This window comes from Humulus lupulus, chromosome 2, assembly GCF_963169125.1.
Source record: "Humulus lupulus chromosome 2, drHumLupu1.1, whole genome shotgun sequence".
NCBI classification, from domain to species: domain Eukaryota; kingdom Viridiplantae; phylum Streptophyta; class Magnoliopsida; order Rosales; family Cannabaceae; genus Humulus; species Humulus lupulus.
In genome coordinates this window covers 210,114,898-210,136,440 of record NC_084794.1, presented here as the reverse complement: position 1 = coordinate 210,136,440, position 21,543 = coordinate 210,114,898, and the positions used below count along the sequence as shown (strand labels likewise).

Sequence of the window (21,543 nt, the reverse complement as noted above, 5' to 3'; positions counted from 1 at the left end):
GCTCCTCAAGAATAAAGATCGAACATGTCCATAATTTGACGACAAGGTCATAAGACCTGTCTCTCTTGTTGATCGTGTGGGTCGATAGGTTCCTCAAGAACCAAGATCGAGCATGATCAAATAGTTTGGCGAAAAGGTCTTAGGACCTGTCTCTTGTTGAATGCAATTAAAAGAATTAAGAGAAACTTAAGAAATTAAATTCATTCATTCATTGAAGTATAATTATTGTTACATAGATAATTTGGAAATACTACATTTGCAAATTAAAATTTGTGTCGCTGTTGAACAGCTTCACTAATAGTACCGGCGAAGATGTTCACCATTCCAGTAGTTTTTTATTAGTTCTCCATTCAGTCGAGCTATCTTATACGTCCCTAGTGGGATCACCTCCTCCACAAGGTATGGCCCTTCCCAATTAGGTCCTAGTACCCCTGCTGGAGTGTCCATAGTGTTTAGGAATACCTTCCTCAGTACTAAGTCTCCAACTTGGAATTTTTGATCTTTCACTATAAAGTTGAAGTATCTCGCCACTTTTTGTTGATGTGCTTCTACTCTAAGACTCAACTTTTCTCGTCTTTCTTTGATTAAATTGAGTGACTCTTCTATTAGTTGATGGTTCTTCCCTTGATTGTATGTCTCTCGTCTATGCGATGGGGGAGTGAGTTCAACTGGCAACATGGCTTCATATACAAATTCCAAAGAGAATGGTGTATGGCCTATCATTGTTCAAGCCATCGCTCAATTTGACCATAGGACCTCCGGAAGTAATTCTAGCCAGGCTCATTTTGCTTGTTCAAGGTTTTTCTTCAAAGTGTCTTTGATAGTATTGTTCACTACTTCTACTTGACCATTAGCTTGGGGGTGTGCTACGGAGGAAAATATCTTTGTGATTCCATGCCGAGTACAAAATTCGATGAACATATCACTGTCAAATTGAGTCCCATTGTCCAAGACTATCTTCTTTGGTAAACGGAATCGACATATGATATCCTTCGCCATAAAGTTTAAGACTTTCTTTGAGGTGATTGTAACGCCTTGGGTAGCCAGGACAGTCACACTGTGTACTTTAAAAGTCATTAGGCCATAAACGTGTATCTAAGTGTTATTAACGGCCAGGGTTAAAATTTTGGTAAAAAAGGAATGGATTTTTCATTAAAAGCGTTAAACTATGCATTGGATCCCATAATAGTGTTTACAAAGTTGTTTACAATCCAAAATGGTCATTACAATTCAAAAGTTACAAACCCGCCGTCCTAAGTAGCAAAAATATGGTTAAACCCTAGTTCCCCTTGAGCACCTAGGCCATGGTGGTCAAGCGGCTGCATATGTACATATCGCCACCTAAGCTCTCAACTCAAGGCTTATTAAGCTTTTATTTCCCTTTACTTGCAGGACATAGCACCTGTGAGCCAAGGCTCAGCAAGAGAACTTATTACTGCTTGCATATAAGCATTAATAAATGATCATAAAATCATTCTGGGGCTCGCAGCCCTAATCAGATGACTGTGGGTCATCCTGGGGTCCTGTGGCTTGAATAGATGACTTTGAAGTCATTTTGGGGTCCTGTGCTCTTAATAGATGATTGTGAAGTCATTTTGGGGTCATGTACCCTGAATAGATGACACTAGAGTCATCCTGGGGTCCTGCGATCTAAGACATGTGACCATCAAGTCACCTGGGCCTTTTAGCTCTGGCTCTAAGTACCTATCCATAGACTAGCCAAGCACTTTAGTTTTCTTCGAGCTTTGAATAGAAGACTTTGAAGTCATTCTGGGGTCATGTGCCCTGAATAGATGATTGTGAAGTCAGTTTGGGGTCTTGTGCCCTGAATAGATGACGGTGGAGTCATTCTGGGGTCCTGCGCCCTAAGCCATGTGACCATCAAGCCACCTGGGCCTTTTAGCCCTGGCTCTGAGTAACTAGCCAAGCGCTTTAGTTTTCTTCAACCATTGGGTCGAACGAGTGTATAATGCTCTATTGATTAGATCTAATCATATCGACCAGTGCTCATTGCACTATTGCCGCTCTTGACTCATAAATCAATGCCATACGACCAGCACTCAACACTATTGTCGTTCCTAACTGATAAGTTAGAGTTCTAGCACCTGCGCTCAATACTATTGTCATTTCTGACTGATAAGCCAGTGTGTTTCTCAAGTAAAAAATGAAACCAAACCTTCATGATGCAACATATATTCATATATTGAGCAGTCAATATGCTTCATCAACAATCATGTATGTCACGTAATGGGTGCAGTTTTCTTACCTCAGGCTTGAGAATTGTTATCCACAAAATTTTGTTCGATGACGTGGCAATTGGTTGGGACAAGTGGCAATGCATGGTCACTAAATGACACATTAATAGTCAATAAATGTGTTGACTAAAGAAGTGAAAAGGTTGGAAGTTGACATGCGGGGTTGTGATATCACTTGTCAGGAAATATATTTACCTGGATAGGTTGCCCGACCAGGTAAGGTTCTTCGCTAACCAGTAATGTGTCTTGGCCAACCAGAGATGTGTCTTGGCCAACCAGTAATGTGTCTTGGCCGACCAGTGATGTGTCTTGGCCGACCAGTGATGTGTCTTGGTCGACCAGTGATGTGTCTTAGCCGACCAGTGATGTGTCTTGGCCGACCAGTAATGTGTCTTGGCCGACCAATGATGTGTCTTGGCCGACCAGTAATATGTTTTTGTCGACCAGTCACTTTAGTAATGTGATATGCTTGACCAGATACATCAGAGAATACTATTGTCTGGTCAGGGAGAAGTCTCACCCGACCAGACATGCGGTTTGGCCGACCAGACATCTCAGGAATGGAACTCACCCGACCGACCAGACAAGTAGTTCAGCTGACTAGTCATCTCAGAAATGGGTTTCATTTGACCAGTCGCCTCATAAATGGGTTTCATTCGACCAGCTATGTCAAATTGAGGGTGTAGTTGACTGGTTGTGTCAGAATCTCAGGAGTTAACTGCGCAGTGACTTCTTTACAGAACCTCAATAACAACTTCAACCCTAATCGCTCGCAACTACAGCGCGAATCTCTCAGATATCCCGAAGTAATAGCTATATTGTTGCAATTTGGATTTGCATATTATTTTATTAATTAAAGTTGGTTAAAACAACCAAGGACCCTGTCAAAACGGTATATTTTTCATGTACAATCCATTAGCCTGTAAATAAATGGCTCATGGCATCATTTGTGTGGATCTGATCTTTTAAACTCTCTAGTTTGAAGACTTTGGGACCGTTACTTGGGGCATTCTGGGAGCATTTTCTAAGAGTTTAGAGAGAGAAACATTGTACTTTTCCACTTATACTTGAGAAACTCAGTTGACTAAGGTTCATCTAATCTTAAGTATAGGCTACATATATCACAACTCTAAGTGGATTAGGCTATTCCCAACAAATTGTGGCTGAACCACTATAAAATTACTTGTGTTATTTATTTTCTATTTAAGGTTTATTGTCATTTTTGTGTGTACTCGCAGTTGGCCAAAATCGTGGTCAAATTTTTTGGTGCTTTCTGTTATCCCAAAAATTTGAAAAGAATAATGTGGCAATAAAATTAGCACATGGCATGAGTTAGTGGGGTGATCTGGCTTAGCAGTGGCCCAATGCACCAGCTAAGAAGTTGGACAGATAGTCAAGTCAAATACACCCGACCGAAGAGAATATTTGGTCTAAGGGTTGCTTGGCTCAGACCCCAGTTTGAATACCCTAGTGATTGATTTAAAACCAAGTCCAAGAAGATTGAAGGAGGGCTTTGGATTTTGGTTAAGGGATAAAAGCAACAGGTCCGATCGGACCTTAGCTTGAGGAGCCTCTTGATATTTTGGCTCAAGTGTGTCCGAGGTAAACCTCTCAAGGTTTCCTGGGTGTTGGCTCGAACGTGTCCAAAGAGAGTGACTAAGGGAAAGAGGTCCCGTACAGGCCAAATTTTGGGACTTAAGTTTCAGTCAAGGGGAAGGCCACATAATGGCCGATCGGATATGCCATAGAAGTGGTATGCTTGGGCTTGTTCGAGGTGAGAAGAAGGAGGAAGGTTGGCTCGGACCACCTTGGTCCGAGGAGAAGATTACAAGGTCCGATCGGACCTTGGTTGAAAGAGATAGGCTCGGACTACTTTGGTCCGAGGAGAAGGACATCATGTCCGATCGGACATGCCATGGGAGAGGTGCCTTGGACCATTTTGGTCCGAGGAGATGGCATGACAAAGATGGCTCGAACCACCTTGGTCCGAGGAGAAGACTACAAAGTCTGATCGGACCTTGATTGAAGGAAATAGGCTCGGACTTGACCGAGGTGAAAATGCTAAAGAGGATGGTTCGGACCACCTAAGAACGAAGAGAAGGCCATCATGTCCGATCGGACATGACATGGGGGAAGTTACCTCGGACTTACCCGAGGTAAGGTGCAAAAGAAGTTGGCTCGGACCACCTTGGTCCGAGGAGAGCCAAACTTGCATGGCCTTTGGTCCGAGGAGAGCCATGCATTTACCACCTTAGGCCCACAGAAAGCTCGAAGGAGTAATCAACATGCATGTGAGACTACGTCAAACTCGCCGAAGCGACTTCAGTGAGAATTGGTCTAGGCACCCGGGAATCTCTCACTCCTCACTCGAATTTAGGGATCAGTTGTATTTTAAACATTTATTGTAATATAAATATAAGGTGAATAATAAAATATCCCTATCTAAGGGGGATATCATTTGAGAATCCCAGGCCTATAAATAGAGGGTTGGGAGGATCGTAAAAGGACTTTTTTGGCAAATTGAGAATTAACCTGTGTTCTAGAGAGAGAAAGTGTTTTTCCAGAGAGAACCCCTTTTTTGTATTCTGGTATATTTGCATTGAAGAAACTCAGTTGACACTGGTTCATCTGATCTTGAGTGTGAATACAGTAATAAAATCTCTAAGTGGATTAGGCTATTACTGATTATCGGGGCTGAACCACTATAAAAATCTCGTGTTATTTATTTGCATTGATAAAACTGTCTGTGGTCGTTTATATTCTCTTGAAGGCTTGTCGTATTTGACGTTCTCACGTCGTTTGCTAAAATCACAGTCAACACTTTCATTGAGAGCCTGAATAGAAGAAATACACTACTATCCTACCAATATGGCACCCAGGAAGCCAGGTACATCAAGAGAGCCTGCTAGATCAGAAGGACCTGGACCTCAGAACCCTGAGGCTAAGCCCAGGGTCTTTCTCAAGGAGACAACTCCTGAAGTTTAACTCTAGGAAGCAATGGCGCTTTACAATAGGAGATGATGCAATTCAATGCATGACAGGAGTCTATCACTGAGGAAATGTCAGGCAGAAGCCTGTATTTGAGCAACAAAGATGGGAGATGGGTGATAGAAGTGAAGAGACTAGGCGATCGTAGGAAGAGGCCGACGAGGCTGCACTTGCTCTAGAAGTGGCTACTCAGTTGAACCAGTTCAATGCCTAAACGGCAGCACGACGAGCAGCCGCCTAGGGAGCAAGAAATAATAATGCTGGTCAGAAGTCCCCTGCTGGCAGAGCCGATTCTCAGGGGACAGACATAAGTAGAACTAATCCCATTGGTCGGGGAGAAGATGGGGTCCTCTCCAAGATTGCCTTGATGCAAAGGGAGAATTCTAGAACCCCTTCTAGGAGCCACCAGTCAGAAACTTCTAGATCAGGGAGTCACCAGTCAGGTGGTAAGAAGAATCCACCCAGGCATAAACAAACCCAGGACTCCTCGAGATAAGAAAACTTTACAGTTTAAAAATGGATATGGTCGGGATGAGGCTGATATTCATCACACCGATCGGTCAAAGGAGAAAGAGGGTAACAACCAAAAAGGAGGAAGAGACTGTCCGGGTCGTGCCGAGAAGTCGTCACTACATCCTGGCCGGCAACGTAGTGGGAGAGAGCAGGTCCCGCGTAGTAATCCCTCTGAAAAGTCAAATCGAGCAGTTTTCAATTGGTTAGTGAATTTGAAAAGTTCTCAACTGGTCAGTAAAAACTGGGCAATGTTCAACTGGCCGGTATTCTCCTGGTCAGGAAACTGATAGTAATTGGGCAGTGTTCTACTGCTTAGAAATTCTCCATATACTCTATGTGTTTAATGAGTAATTAATCATTGATCAATTGGGAGCACATAGGTATACTGGTATATAATTTATCTTGGTACAATTCCAGTTTGAAAGATCGAAAGTTCACTTGGTCCTGAGAAAAGTGTTCATCATAGACCTAGCTGCTGGATTGCTAGGACCGAATTGGGAAAGACTTTATCAGATCAAGAAAGTCTTGCCTCCTAGCACTTACAGCAAAATTTATTGGCTGAATGGAGCCTAATCAAGAACCACTGGAATGGTGAGCGTCTGAGTATATATTATCACTAAATATCACTTTCAGAGTGGTTGCTTAATTTCAAGTTGTTCAACTTGTTATTTAAGTTTGGTTTATGAGCTGGTTATTTGCTGACCATTCATTTATTTTTGAACAATTTTTGTTGTTTAAGACTCGTGATTAGACACGTTTTGTCCTTTTTTAATCTACGAGTAATAAAAGAGACTACGCACAGCGTGGTCGATTCTTGCTACAAATATGCATGTGTGTTAATTATTCTAACAGTGTTCAACTACTCGAATATTTTCCATATATTCTATGTGTTTAATGAGTAATTAACTGCTCGAAAAAATTCGGTCAAGTAGCAAGTGACCAAGGATCTTTCAAACCTTGATCACTTGGGGGCACATTGGGTATATTGGCATATAATTTAACAAGGGAAATAAGAGCACGAGTTAAGATATTGGTTTTGAGGCTGACTTGTAAATTTGTGAAGTCGAAAAAGGTCATTAAGCTAACTTGTTAGGCTGACTTGTAATTTTTTTGAGTCCAAAAAGGCCATTAAGCTAACTTGTTTGACAAATCCTAAATAACTTGGATTTTTTCAAAATTTCAAGTTAGAAGAAAATATTCGTGTGACAAAACATTATGCTCATAAAATGTTAGAGAAATGAGAGTGTGAGAAAGTATACTTAGTAGGGACTTATGAAATATCTAGAATTTCTAAGTTAGAAAACTAAGTACTCATGCGAAAATTTAAGACATACATCAGAGTGACTTTACTATTCACAAAAAACTTATAATGTTTTAAGTCTAAAAGACTTAGAATGTTTCAAGTTAGCAAGGAAAATTAAAGTATAAATGCCAATAGCTCAGCCGTACGAGAAAAATATCAAAGCTGCTAAGCAGCAATTGTCTTCATAAAAGTATAAGAAAAAAGAGTAAACTACTAATCAGGTACAAAGTTTTGCTGGTCAGGTGCAAAGTTTCCCTGGTCGGGAGAGTAGATACAGCTTCCTTGGTCGGCTAAGCATGCATCACTGTTCGAGTAGGAAACTCCATGGTCGGGTAGGAAGCCCCTCTAGTTGAATAACATGTTTAGTGGTCGGGTAAACTAGTCCCTGGCTGATCAACACTGTCGTCAACATCTGGAACCTCCTCTGGTCGGAATGATAGAGCAGGAGAGGCAGGCATAGCTCCAGCTAGAGCGATGAGCTTAGCTTCACATTTGGCAAGCTCTTCTGCCCTTGCCTCTTTGGTGAGAAAGTCAAGGTTGAGAGGCTTGTTTTGCTTCCATATCTGATAGAAGCAGTTGAAGCAGATCTCTTTATAGCGAGCCAGATCAGTTTCCTTGTCTTGTTTCAACTCTTCATTCTCATGAGTCATTTTCTCTAGCTGGCCAGTCAATGACATGTCGGCCTAGATCAGCTTATTATTTTCATCACAAACTCCCTCATACATTTGTCCCGGTCGGCAATTATTTTCTCTGCCTCCTCAGTCTTTTATTGGAGATCTTTCTCAGATTTAGTCAGAGTTTCAATCTTTTCTTGGGCTTCCACCAATTGATCATTCAAGACCTTGACCAGCTCCTTATAGTCGACTGCTCAGTGTTGAGCATGACTAATAGTGATGAGCCCTGGAGTAAATAAATGGAAAAGTATTCAGAATTAAGAACAATCAGTAAGAAAGCGAGTGTTTCTGATAAGATGCTTACACTCATAATTTGAGCAATGTCTTTGTGAAGGACAACTTCAATGCTTTGTTGGGGTAAAGTCTCAGAGGTCTGAGTAGTTATTGAGTGGTGAAGAGTATGGACTAGTAACTCTTTGTCGTACTCACCAGCAATGGAAAGGGGCTCACTTAAGTCAGCCGGTCGGGTAGTTGTTAAGCTAGCAGAAGGAGGAATAGATGGAGGAGTCAATCATGGGATAGTGATAGGCTGGTCAGATGATCTCCCCTGGCTGGTCGATATAGTCATCAAAACCTTGCTCGGAGGGTTTGAGCTACTACATTCACCAGGTTTCCTCTTTTGGGCAGAGGAAAGCTTGAATTGCTTAAACATGTCTGGATCTGCAAAAAAGTGAAGTGCAAAACTGGTCAGTGGAAATGTGAGATAAATATAAGTAAATGAAGATTTTACTATGACCACATGACTTTACAGATTTCACAAAATCAGCCACAAAATCTCTATTTTACAAAGATTCATAACAAAAATTTCGAGAATATATTCCCAAAGGGGGTTTTGGCATGTACATGTTCTAACAAGTTTTTGTCCAGAATTTTAAAGCTTAAAATTCTTGAAAGTAAAGATCAAGAAGAGAGAACTTACTCAAGTGGGTGGAAGAGCTTTGGGTTTCTTGTGAGTTTCCTTTGAAATTGCTTGGAGACACACGAAGCCTTGATGAAGAGGTTGGCCACGACAAGGAGGAGTTTTCTTTTTTATGGTGCTTGTTTAGGCATAAGAGAATGGGGTTATTTATAGGAAAGGATGGAGTCCTCAACTCCTCATTTTCGTGATCCCATTATCCTACTTTTTGAGAAATTAGTAACTACCCTTTTAGTGGACTCAAAAATTTAATTGTACCTTTATTTGAAAAAGGCGGGAGAGTTCCAAAGATCATTTTTTGGAATTTTAAGACACAATAATTATTAAATTCACTGTGGATCTTTGCAAGGAGTTAGAAGAAAATTTTATCATATGAGAAAATCATATAATAAACTTGGGGGGCCAAATGTTATCCCCAAAATTTTGTTCAATGACGTGGAAATTGGATGGGACAAGTAGCAATGCATGGTTAGTAAATGACACATTAATAGTCAATAAATGTGTTGACTAAAGAAGTGCAAAGGTTGGAAGTTAACCTGCAGAGTTGTGATATTACTAGTCAGGAAATAGATTTACCTGGTTAGGAAGTGATTTTCCCGACTAGGTAAGGTACTTAGCCGACTAGTAATGTGTCTTGGCCGACCAGTGATGTGTCTTGGCCGACTAGTGATGTGTCTTGGCTGACCAGTGATGCGTCTTGACAGACCAGTGATGTATCTTGGCCGACCAGTGATGTGTCTCGGCCAACCAGTAATGTGTCTTGGCCGACCAGTGATGTGTCTTGGCCGACCAGTAATGTGTCTTCGCTGACCAGTAATGTGTTTTTGCCGACCAGTCACTTCAATAATGTGATTTGTCCGACCAGCTACATCGGAGAATACTTTTGTATGGTCAGAAAGAAGTCTCACCCGACCAGACATATGGCTTGGACGACCAAACATCTCAGGAATGGAACTCACTCGACCGACTAGACAAGTAGTTCAGCCGACTAGTCATCTCATAAATGGGTTTCATCCGGTCAGCTTTGTCAAATTGAGTGTGTAGCTGACCGGATGTGTCAGAATCTCAGGAGTTAACTGCCTAGTGACTTCTTTAGAGAAGCTCAGTAGCAAATTCAACTTGAATCGCTCGCAACTACAGCGCAAATCTCTCAGATATCCCGAAGTAATAGTTATATTGTTGCAATTTGGATTTGTTTATTATTTTATTTATTAAAGTTGGTTGAAATAATCAAGGACTCCGTCAAAACGGGATATTTTTCATGTACAAACCATGAGCCTATAAATAAATGGCTCATGGGATCATTTATGGGGATCTGATCTTTTAAACTCTCTAGTTTTGAGGCATTGGGACTGTTACTTGGGGCATTCTAGGAGCATTTTCTGAGAGTTTAAAGAGAGAAACACTATACTTTTCTACTTATACTTGAGAAACTCAGTTGACTAAGGTTCATATATCACAACTCTAACTGGATTAGGCTATACCAACAAATTGGGGCTGAACCACTATAAAATTACTTGTGTTATTTATTTTCTATTCAAGGTTTATTATCGTTTTTGCGTCTACTTGCAGTTGGCCAAAATCGTGGTCAACAACAGTAAAATAAGTTAAGAACGATCCTGACCTTAGGCCCTCGGTGGAAACCTAATCATAACCAAATATAAAATATCATCAATAAAATGAGTAATTAAAGATTCTCAGACAAAGTCCTAGCCCTCGGGACCTCGAACTCTACCAAACCAGGTAGTAGATTCGATCTCGAGCCTAAATGTTTGAAAACCTGCTCTTAAAACCAAGCATGGCCAAAAAGAAACAGGCAGACCGTGTCGTACTCTCAAGGGCTGCGGTGCCCTCGAGACACACAGCTCCCTTGTTTGGGTGCTACGGGTGGGGGCCACGACTTGCCCTTGAGGGTCACGGCGCGCCATGCAGAAAAAGCCCCAACAAGGCTCTAGGGTTCGCTTAGGTCTTGGCACCCAAGAACTCAGGCCCCCTGAATTTTCTTCAATTCAAACTCAAGAAAAAACACTACCAAACAACCCCAAAATCGATACCAAACCACAACACAACATTACTACCAATCTAGTAATAAAACTTAAGCTTTATAATACTTTAAACACTATCAAAATCCCAATTCAATGATCAAACTTGCAAGCTTATAAACAACATTAAAAATGGAGGAAAACTCAAAGTTCAAGCTTATAATCATTACCTCAATCACTAAATTATCCCCTAGCTTCACCAAATCAAGAACCTAGCTCAACTTAGCTTCAATTCTCCTAAACTCCAAGCTTCAAACATAAAATCAAGAGAGAAGAGAGAGAAAGCCCTGTTTTCTGTGGTTCATTCCGGCTTCCCCTAGCTGAGTCTATCTATTAAGCCTAAAATGACTAAAATACCCCTAAGGTCAACCTAATCCCTCAAAGCCACCCAAGGGAAATTTTGTCATTACCACATACCCCGTTAATCATAACTAACATCTCTCAATTCCCGTCATTCCCAATATCCTTAAATAATTACCAATTCATTTCCCATTTCCTGCTCAATCCCCGTAATGTACTAACCACCAAATTACCTCTAGGCTCACCCCGAGCCTAGAAATTAACCCCGTTATGACTAAACCGCTAACTTGCTTCCTAGGATCATTAAATGTCGTATAGCTCAAATATATCCACATAATAATGTGGTGTCACCCATATATCACATACATGCACATAAATATACAAATACAACCATATAATAATACAACCCACATAATCATTCATATTGTTGACTGCGTTTTTAGCCAACGACGTGAGAACGTCAAATACGACAAGCCTTCAAGAGAATTTAAACGACACAGACAGTTTATTAAAGAAAATAAAGAACACACAAGATTTTTATAGTGGTTCAGCCCCGATTGTCGGTAATAGCCTAATCCACTTAGAGTTGTGATTTATAGATCCATACTCAAGATCAGATGGACTGAGCCAACTGAGTTTCTTCAGTACAGATTGCAAAAATACAAGAGTTCTCTCAAATTTCAGCACTTTCTCTCTCTAGAATACTCAGACCCAAATTTCTCTCTCTAGAAAGAAGAAGCAGAAGAAGCCCCTCTCTCATCCCATAAGCCCTCTATTTATAGGCTTAGGGTCATACATACGGTATCCCCTAGAACCGAGATATTTTATTATATTTATTACATTTAAATGAAAAAGAAATATTCAAAATTCAAAATGTAACAAACCCCCCATTTGTGGGAAGAATGGGAGATTCCCGCGTATCTTGTTGAAGTTGTTTATCAGAATCTTGACTTAGTCCTCCTCTAGCTAGTTGATCCACCTCTCCTACTGACCACTCATGCAAGTGCTGGTCGGACATGTGCATGGTGGTAGGAGATGCATGGTGGTAGGACATGCACTTCTCTCCTCTAACATGGCATTCTCCTCTAGCATGCCATGTTTCTCCTCGGACCAAATCCTTGGGGTCTCCTAAGACCACTCTCTTGGGGTCTCCTAGGACCACTCTCTTGGGGTCTCCTAGGACCACTCTCTTGAGTTCTCCTCGGATGCACTCTCCTTAGCTCTCCTAGGATGCACTCTCCTTAGCTCTCCTAGGATGCACTCTCCTTAGCTCTCCTAGGATGCATTCTCCTTAACCTCCTAGGATGCATTCTCCTTAGCCTCCTAGGATGCACTCTCCTTAGCTCTCCTAGGATGCACTCTCCTTAGCTCTCCTAGGATGCATTCTCCTTAGCCTCCTAGGATGCACTTCCCTTAGCTTTCCTCGGACCAAGGTGCACTTGGCTTGGTTATGACATCTTTCAAGCAGTCCAAATTCTTCGTCAGTCTATCGGGTCCCTTTATCACAACTCTGAGGAGTCATTGTATTTATTGACTATTAATGTGTCTTTTACTGATCATGCACTACCACTTGTCACCTTTATTGCCACGTTATTGATCTCCAATTTTTGGGTATAACACATATAATAACATAATCACACATTAAATAAATTATTACCCTCCTATCCTCCTAATCTAGGCACTAAGCCATATTCAGGAATCTGGAACGTTACAATGATGGTGGCAAGCGTTTCTACTTCAGTCCATTTGGTGAAGTAGTCTATAGCTACAACACCAAATTGGACTCCTCCCCTTCTTGTGGGTAGTTTTGTGATCAGGTCGATTCCCCATACAGTGAAAGGCCAAGGGCTTTGCATTTGTGTTAAATCATTACGTGTCGCCTGGGGTATCTTGGAGAACATCTGACACTTGTGGCATCTTCTGACATACTCCATCAAGTTTTCATTCATCGTTGGCCAAAAGTATCCTTGTCTTAGGATTTTCTTTGATAGGCTCTGCCTCTAGCGTGATCTCCACAAAACCCCTCGTGTACCTCGTTCATTAACAACTTTGACTGGTCTGGTGTAACACACCTTAGCAGTAGTAGGAAGTACCATCGTCGGTACAAGACCCTTTCGACTATCATATATCATTTAGCTTGTCTCACCAACATCATTGCTTTGTTCCGATCACTAGGTACTACTCCTTTATTGAGATAGTTAATAATAGGAGGCATCCATGTATCCCCTAACTTAACAGGTAGTACCTCCTGCCCGATTATGCTTCTTTCTGCCAAGTATTCAACGAGAACAACATTCAGGGTGTCTGCATCTTTTGCACTAGGAAGCTTGGCTAAGGCATCAACATTGACATTCTACTCCCTCGAGACTTGTGTAATCGAGTATCTCTTGAACTGTTAACAAGTCCTTCACCTTGTTCAAGTATTGCACCATCCTAAGTCCCTTGGCTTGATACTCCCCCAGTACCTGGTACACCACTAGCTGGGAATCACTGAATATCTCCATGAATTGTGCATGCACATCCTGAGATAAGAGTAATCTTACTATTAATGCCTCGTACTTAGCCTTGTTGTTTGAAGCAATGAATCCAAATGTGAGGGCGCAGTGGACTCAATGATTCTTCAGAGTGATCAGTATGACTCCTGCTCTAGAGTTGTGTTCATTGGATGCTCCACCAACATATAGCTTCCATACGGGAGTATCTCCTTCCTTCTCGGTATCTCCATTCTCTGACTGGTAGGAAGGGTCTTCAAGTTTGGTGCCTTTGACTATGAAGTCTGCCAATGCTTGTCCTTTTATCGTCGTCCTCGAATGATAAGTAATATTAAAATGCCCTAACTCCACCGCCCATGTGAGTAATAGCCCCGAGGCCTCTGGTTTCTAAAGAACTTGTCGTAGTAGTTGATCGGTAGGACTCGGATTGAGTGAGCTTTGAAGTATGGGTGCATCTTTTGAGAGGCGATTACTAAACATTAGGCTAGCTTTTCAAGAGGGGGATACCTAGACTCCGCACCTAATAGCCTTTTACTGATATAGTACACAGGGTGTTGTACCTTGTTCTCTTCTTTCACCAAAGCAGCGCTGATTTCATGCTCGGTGATTGCCAAATAGATGAATAGTACTTCACCATCTATTGGATTCACTAGGATGGGAGGTTGAGCGAGATGCTCCCTCAAGGCTTGAAAGGCTTTCTCACATTCCTCGGTCCATTGGATCTTCTTGTTTGCCCTCAGTATGTTAAAGAAGGGGACACACTTGTCCGTAGACTTTGATATGAACCTATTGAGGGTAGCTACTCTCCATGTTAAGCTTTACACTTCTTTGATTGTGGTAGGTGACTTCTTGTCGATCAATGTTTTGAGCTTCTCGGGGTTAGCCTCGATTTCACGTGAATTGACTATGTATCCGACAAAACTTACCAGAACTAAGTCTAAATGAGAACTTGAGAGGATTTAACATCAGGCGATACTTTCTAAGTATTGCAAAGCATTCCTCCATGTCTTGAAAATTCCCTCCAGCTTCTTTTGACTTGACCAACATGTCATCGACATATTCCTCCATATTTTTGTCGAACAAATCTCGGAACATGCCATTCACTAAACTCTGGTAGGTGCCTCCTGTGTTCTTCAACCCAAATGGCATTACCTTATAACAGTACAATCCCTTGTCTGTCCGGAAGCTGGTATGTTCCTCGTTGGGATGGTGCATACTAATTTGATTATACTCAGAATATGAATGCATGAATGAGAGTATTTCATGTCCTGCAATTGCATCGAACAGTTGGTCTATTCTGGATAGTGGGAAGCAGTCTTTGGGGAAGGCCTTGTTCAGATCTATGAAGTCCACGCATGCCTCCACTTCCCATTTGGTTTTGGTACCAGTCCTGGGTTTGATACCCAATCTGAGTAGTAGGCCTCCCTTATAAAACCATTTTCCTGGAGTTGCTCGACCTCCTCCTTCAGGTCTTGAGATCGGTCTTTGTCAAGCAGTCTCTTTTTTTATTGCACCAGTGGGTAGTTTTTCTCCACATTGAGGACATGGCTTATTACGGACGGAGAAATTCCAACCATGTCCTTATGTGACCAGGCAAAGACGTCATGGTTCTTCTTCCAAAATTCTACCAACCGTGCCTTAATTTCAACCTTTAGTTCATTCCTGACTTTGATCACTCTAGTCGGGTCCTCCTCATCTAGTAGGACTTCGTCAAGATCTTTGACTGGTCCTACCCCCATGATGTCATCCCCAAAATGAGAATTGATCTTGTTTCCCTCGCTTTGAGAAACTTGCTATAATTACAAATCTTCATTATAAGGAGCCCCCGACTCTAGTAGAGTGTTTCTTTCAACGTCAACTTCCATGTTGACAACCTCATCGGTTCCTTCATTCTCTTCGCAGCAGGTTACTACCATGTAGTTTATGCATGGTCCTTTCTTTGCCTTGACAACTGACGCATTATAGCATTCTCGTGCCTCCCTCAAGTTACCTTGTACGCATCCTTGCCATGTGCTTGTGGGGAACTTCAAAGACAGATGTCAGATAGACACTGTTGTATGTAATGCCATCAGGAGGGATCTCCCGAGCACTACGTTGTAAGCCGATGAGAAATCTACCACCAGGAACTTTTTCATCACAGTTTCATGCCTAGGGGCATCCCCCATTGTCACCGGCAGTCTTATAGTTCCTGCTGGTGCTAGGCATTCTCCCATGAACCCATATATTGTTATATTATTTTATAATATAATGTATTATTATATTATATTATAATATAATGTTTAAGATTAAATAAATGTGACAAAGAGTGTCACATATTATAACATATAATAGAGAGTTACAATATTTAGATATATGAGATATATCCAAATATGTAACATATTTGGTGTTACAAATTTGTAACTTCCAAATATCACCCATTATTGTGTAGATTTGTTGTTACACAATATTGAGATGAATTTCTTAAAGCCATATGAGAAATGGCTGATAGAGATGTGATTTTAACTCCCATATTGTGTATGGAAGTTACAAAATCAAGTAGGAATAAATTTGGAACATTTTGAAAAAAATTGAAAAATTGGTTGCTGGAAAATGTCTAGGGCCGCGGCGCCTGTTTGTCAAGCCATGGCCCAAGTGGCTGATAGCATCTTCCAAATTTCAGTTTTATCCAATTTTGAACGTTTCCAACAGCCAAATAACTCCCAAATTCTCTATATTAATTTCATAAACATCCAATTAATCATTGGTAACAGCCATGGGGGTTGGTGGAATTTGAAATTCAAAGGGTGTCTCAAAACTCTATAAATAGGAGCCTAATGCTCACTTGTAAGAAACAACTTTTCTATCCACTATAGCACTTGGCTAGAAACACCTTGAGGCTTGATTATTCCAGAAAGCATTTCAAAAATCTCTGAGAGATCCCTTAGTGCTTGAGTTAGGGGGAAATAAGCTTTTGGACAAAGGTTTCAAACCTTGTTCAAGTTGGTGATCCCCAACACTCTTCACTTTGGTTGTGTGAGTGAGAGTTCTTTGTTCATTATTCTTGTTCTTGTTCTTTCATTCTATTGCTTTTCATTTCTTCTATTATTCTCTATTTACTCTTTTATATGTATCTTTTGTTTTGGAGTTGTAATCTCATCTATATCTTTCATTCTACTACTTCTAGTTTATTTGTATCTTTTTGTCTAAGAGTTGTATTTTCTACTTCTATCATCTTCTACCTCTTTCTCTATATTTACATGTATTTTTTTCATAGAATTGTAACACTTTTTAATCAATAATTATTTATTCGTAATATTTTGTTTAGAGTTGTAATTATCTTACCATTTCCATTGAGGAAAAACTATTTTTCCTAACATATCACTTGGGAACAAGGTGCCAGGTCCTTGACCGTGAGCTTCATCTTCTCAAGGGATGAATTGTAGATGATATCTACTGAGCTTCCCGTATCCACCAAACATCTCTTCACTCTATCATTGGTGATTTGAATGGTAAGGACCAGAGGGTCATTATGGGGGTACCTCACATGCCTAGTGTCATCCTCCGTAAAATTGAGAGTTTCACTATCATACTTAAGATTTTTTGGAGACCGCTCCTTGACTGCCATGCACAGGGAAGATTCTCCTACCTCATGTCTTAGGGTCCTTGCATATCTCTCATGAGAATTGTTACTATTGCCTGCTATTTGGGGCCCCCCAAAAATGGTATCCAATGTGAAGTCTACGGCCGCTGGCTCTAGTGGTAGACTCCTTTGCCTTCAGAACTCTGGATTCCTGCTTGGGGTTTCAATCTTGACTCGGTACCTCGAGAATTATCCTAAAGAACTAGGATCAAACATGATCAAATAGACAGGTTCTTGAGAGACAGGTCCTAGGTCCTCAAGAGATAGGTTCTTGTGGAAAACTCTCAATGAAAGCACCAGTTTTCCTGATCGAAGGAGAAACTCTATCTCATCCTTCAACTATTTGCAATCGTTTGTGTCGTGTCCATAGTCATTATGGAAATGACAAAACTTGTTCTTGTCCCTCTTTCCTTCTGAGCGCAAGGGTGGTGGCTTTCGGTATAGTACCTCATGGTATATTGCCAATCAAATCTCAGCCCTTGATGTAGTTAAAACAATATAATTGGTGAACCTGTGCTAGTAGGGTAGATGCTTAGGCTGTTGTTCAGTTGGTGCTGACTTAGCCGTCTTTTCTCCACTCTGCTCGACCCCTGAGGTATTCATCTTCTTACTAATTCCCCCATTTTAACCCAGAGGGTTTGCACCATTCTTCCCTGGCTTGATAGTGGTTGGATGGTTTATGCCTTTTTCTTCTTTCATTATAGCGTCATCTAGCTTCATGTATTTTTCTACTCGGTCCAAGAACTCCTGCAAGGTGTTGACGGGGTTCCTGTGTATGCTATCCCACAAGGGACTACAATAAATTACTCATGTTGAGATGGCAACGAACTTCCCTTCATCTCCTACTATGGATGTTTGGTTTTCCTCCCTCATGAATCTTTGGATGTAGTCTTTCAGGGATTCAGCCTTCCCTTGCTTGATGTCAGCTAGCTGATTGGCATAAACTGGTTGAATCCGTCTAGCGCTAAAGACCCTGCAAAATTCCTTCCTGAACTGATCCCAGGAAGTGATGGATCTAGGTTTGAATTTCCAAAACCATTCTTGAGCTGAGTCAGAGAGAGTGGCAGGGAATACCCTGCACCTATAATCATGCTCCACACTGAGTAACTTCTTCTGATCCTCAAACTTTCCTATATGTCTACTAGGTCCTTCTTTCCAGCGTTTTTGGGAAGTTTTTGGGTCTTGTATTTCAGTGGTGGTTGAGCAACGTGGATCTTGGAACTGAAGGGACTCCAACTTATATGAACCAACTCGATGTCAGAAGTTTTCTTTTTCAGGCCCTAAACAGCCATGGTGAGTGCATCTATTTGATCCTGCACTGCTGGTGGGATCGCTGCTCCAGGTGGGGTAGACATCCCTGGTACCCCCTCTTGAGTGTTGGTCCTCATGTTCATCACCTCCCTCATATCCTAAGGTTGTGCATCTTTTCCGAGCCTATCAAACACAGTATTGGTGTTGTTCATCGGTTCTTTTCCATTGTGAGAGTGAGGGTGTAGGGGTGGTGGGTATGCCTTGCCCTTTCCGGTGCAGTCCTGCCCCCGAGCCTCTCCTCCTACATGAATTTGAGACTTTGAGCGGCCGTATCCATTCCTTTCATGCCTCTCAAATGTCTGACCTTCCTCTCCTATGTTGTTTCAACTGTCCCCCTTGGAGGGGGCCTTTGGGTTGGTAACAGTCTTACTCCAAGAGGAAGTGTTATTCTTCTTAGTCATGAAGGAGGCAGTCTTACTCCAAAAAAATTCCCTTTATGAAGCCCTGGGTCCTTTATTTATAGTACCCAGGGGTTGTTACATGATCAGTAATACTTGAGATCGTGGTTCGGTACATGATTATTGGATAGTGGAGATACGTGTCCACCTTCCCATGATTATGAGATCATAGGTCTTCTCGTTGTTTCTCTGGATCGTGGGTGACGATGCACGATTGAAACCTTTGGGAAAATGCTAAGTCTCGGTTGGTCCATGAGACTTAGGTGCTAGGCCCAATGACCCTTTAGAGCTTGGGTGCTAGTCTTGATGACCCTCTGGGTGCTAGACCTGTTGATCCTCTGGGTGCTAGGCCTGTTGATCCTCTTGGTGCTAGGTCTGTTGATCTCAGCTTGAACGAGCGTGAGCTATATCTAGTGAGGTGTATGTGGGATTTTAGGCCAACCACCCTATGAAGAATAGGGTGGGTCGACCACCCATGTGGCTCTTGATCATGTCAGGCCGACCATTCCTAGGGGCTAGGGCCAGGCCGACCACCCCTAGGGGATCTAGGATTAATCGACTTCTTTATAGTTCCTGGACCTATCCTTTTTTTCTCACCGATCTTTTTTCAATACTTTGTCATTTTTCCATGACTTGTGATGTCACGTGCCGCTTTCTCATTCGCCATATCATCTCTTGAATTTTGAGGGATAACATAACCCATAAACAAACAAGATGCTTGAACAAACCCATAAATGAACAAGATGCTTGAACTAACCCATAAACGAACAGGAAGCTTGAACTCCTTTAATGAGTCAGTTCCCTTGTTCTTCCCAAGTATAGATTCTTTTGTAAGCAATCTCATTTCTATGTTCTAGTCTTTTTTTTCAGTTCAGTTCATCCTAGTTGTACACTTTTGAGCGAACATTCCTCATAATGTGTATGTGCGAACAAAATCTTACTCTTTCCTTTCCTTTTCAGGTACATGGTTTTGCTTGGTGTTCGAGGAGTCTGGTTTCTTTTACAATCTGGTTAGGCCTCATTCTTTGAGGTGTATTGGGATCTGTTCATCCCTATTTGCTTCTGATCTGGGACCAAGTCCATGTCTCCTAAGAAATCAAGAGCATTAAGGAAGAGGAAAAAGGTTGACTATACCAAAAAAAGGCTTGGAGAAATCTTTAGCTCAGATGGTTTTGTAACACCGAGATCCATCTTTTCTACGAGTGACTTGTCCCATTTAATAAATAAGTATGGACATATTGGCTATCTCTGTCTTAGAGTCCCTGTTAATGATGAGCAAGCAGGCTCCCCACCAGATGGGTATACCGCGTGGAGTCCCATGCATTGCCAAGCAGGTGCCTTCCTAGCGCTTCATTCATACTTTGTGGAAATATATGACTATTTTGGGATAGCCCCATTCCAACTGACGCTTAACAGTTACAGACTATTGGTACTGCTGCGCATTTTGTATAGAGTATTAGATTGGCCTCCCTCTGATGCTTTGGAGGTTCACTACTTGTTCAATATCATGTCCAACCGTGTATCAAGTTATGAAGGATTCTACCACTTGTGTAGCTATTCTGGTGGGGAAGTCCGTAGGAGTGGTGTTTCCAACCCTGGTCGCTAGTTTAGTCAATACTTTTTTACCAATGCCCTCCAATATGATCATAGGTCATTCTGTGATATTGGTAAGTATCTAATCGTTTCCCTTAAAATAGTAGTCTGTTCGCTTCCTTCATGTTAAGCTGATTCTATTCGCTTAACTTGTTTTTTTAGGTCGTTATAGGGGTTCGTTAGGTCGCAAAATATAAAGCCCATTTTCCAAACATGCAATACACAATTATGATCCATTGAAACAAATAAATCTATTAAAACTTGTGAAAGTCATAACAAATTATTTTAATTGTAACATGGAAACTGAAATTAAATTTCTACTAAAATCCTTAATAAAAAATACGCCTTTCAAAATTAAATATTTATTTATGAACTTCAAGCGAGCTCTTCCTCTAGCTTGGACCGTAACGAACGCTCTGTTCCCAACTCTACGCTTTAAGTTGCCTTCATCCACTTCCTCTCACTATTCAAGAATTTGTAAAGAGTTACAAACATGATTAGTAGATTTAGAATCAATAATCCAAACGAATTTATCATTCTCTAAAACACATGTTTCTAAGATATATGAACTATAATCATTACCTTTGTTTTTCACTACTAGAAACTTGGAGCAATCCTGTTTCCAATGCCCCTTCTCTTTACAGTGAAAACACTTACCATTACCTTTCTTGTTTTTCTTTTTTTTCCCCTTAGGCGTCTATGCACTTGGTTGTGGGGTCGTCTTTGCAGCCTTTGCACGCTGGGGTTTTGTTTTGTCCATCTTTCCTCTTGTCTCCAGCTTTCGAAGACGATGCTTGGTTAGCTTCATCCTTAGCTGAATCAACAACAGCAACAGTATTCTTCTTTTCTCCTCCCTTGCTTGGTCCACCCATTATAGAATCGAAAGTCTGAAGCTTTTTCATGAGCTGCATTAGACCATGGTTGAGTTTATTCATCACATAGTTTGTGGTGAACGGTAGGAAAGTTGGAGAGATATTGTTGAGGTTTAAGCCGACTTGAGTCTCCTCATCTATAATTGCTTCCTGAAAGTAGTTGGTCATCTTGATCAGGTGATCACGAATGTGTTGAGATGGTTCCATCCGAGCATTGACATATTTCTTGGTGGCCTCAAAATGAGTTTGCACAGACTTTGCACCGAA

At 41.3% G+C, this 21,543-nt stretch overlaps 1 protein-coding gene across 1 annotated transcript in view; it reads right to left on the bottom strand.

The window, feature by feature from the left end:
* Positions 1 to 21,339, bottom strand: part of LOC133815133 (uncharacterized) — an 84,071-nt gene extending 62,732 nt beyond the window's left edge. Inside the window, exon 1 of the mRNA XM_062248010.1 lies at positions 21,143 to 21,339. Coding sequence (XP_062103994.1) covers positions 21,143 to 21,339 — 197 coding nt within the window. The remainder of the gene's footprint in view (positions 1 to 21,142) is intronic.
* Between the last annotated feature and the right edge of the window lie 204 nt (positions 21,340 to 21,543).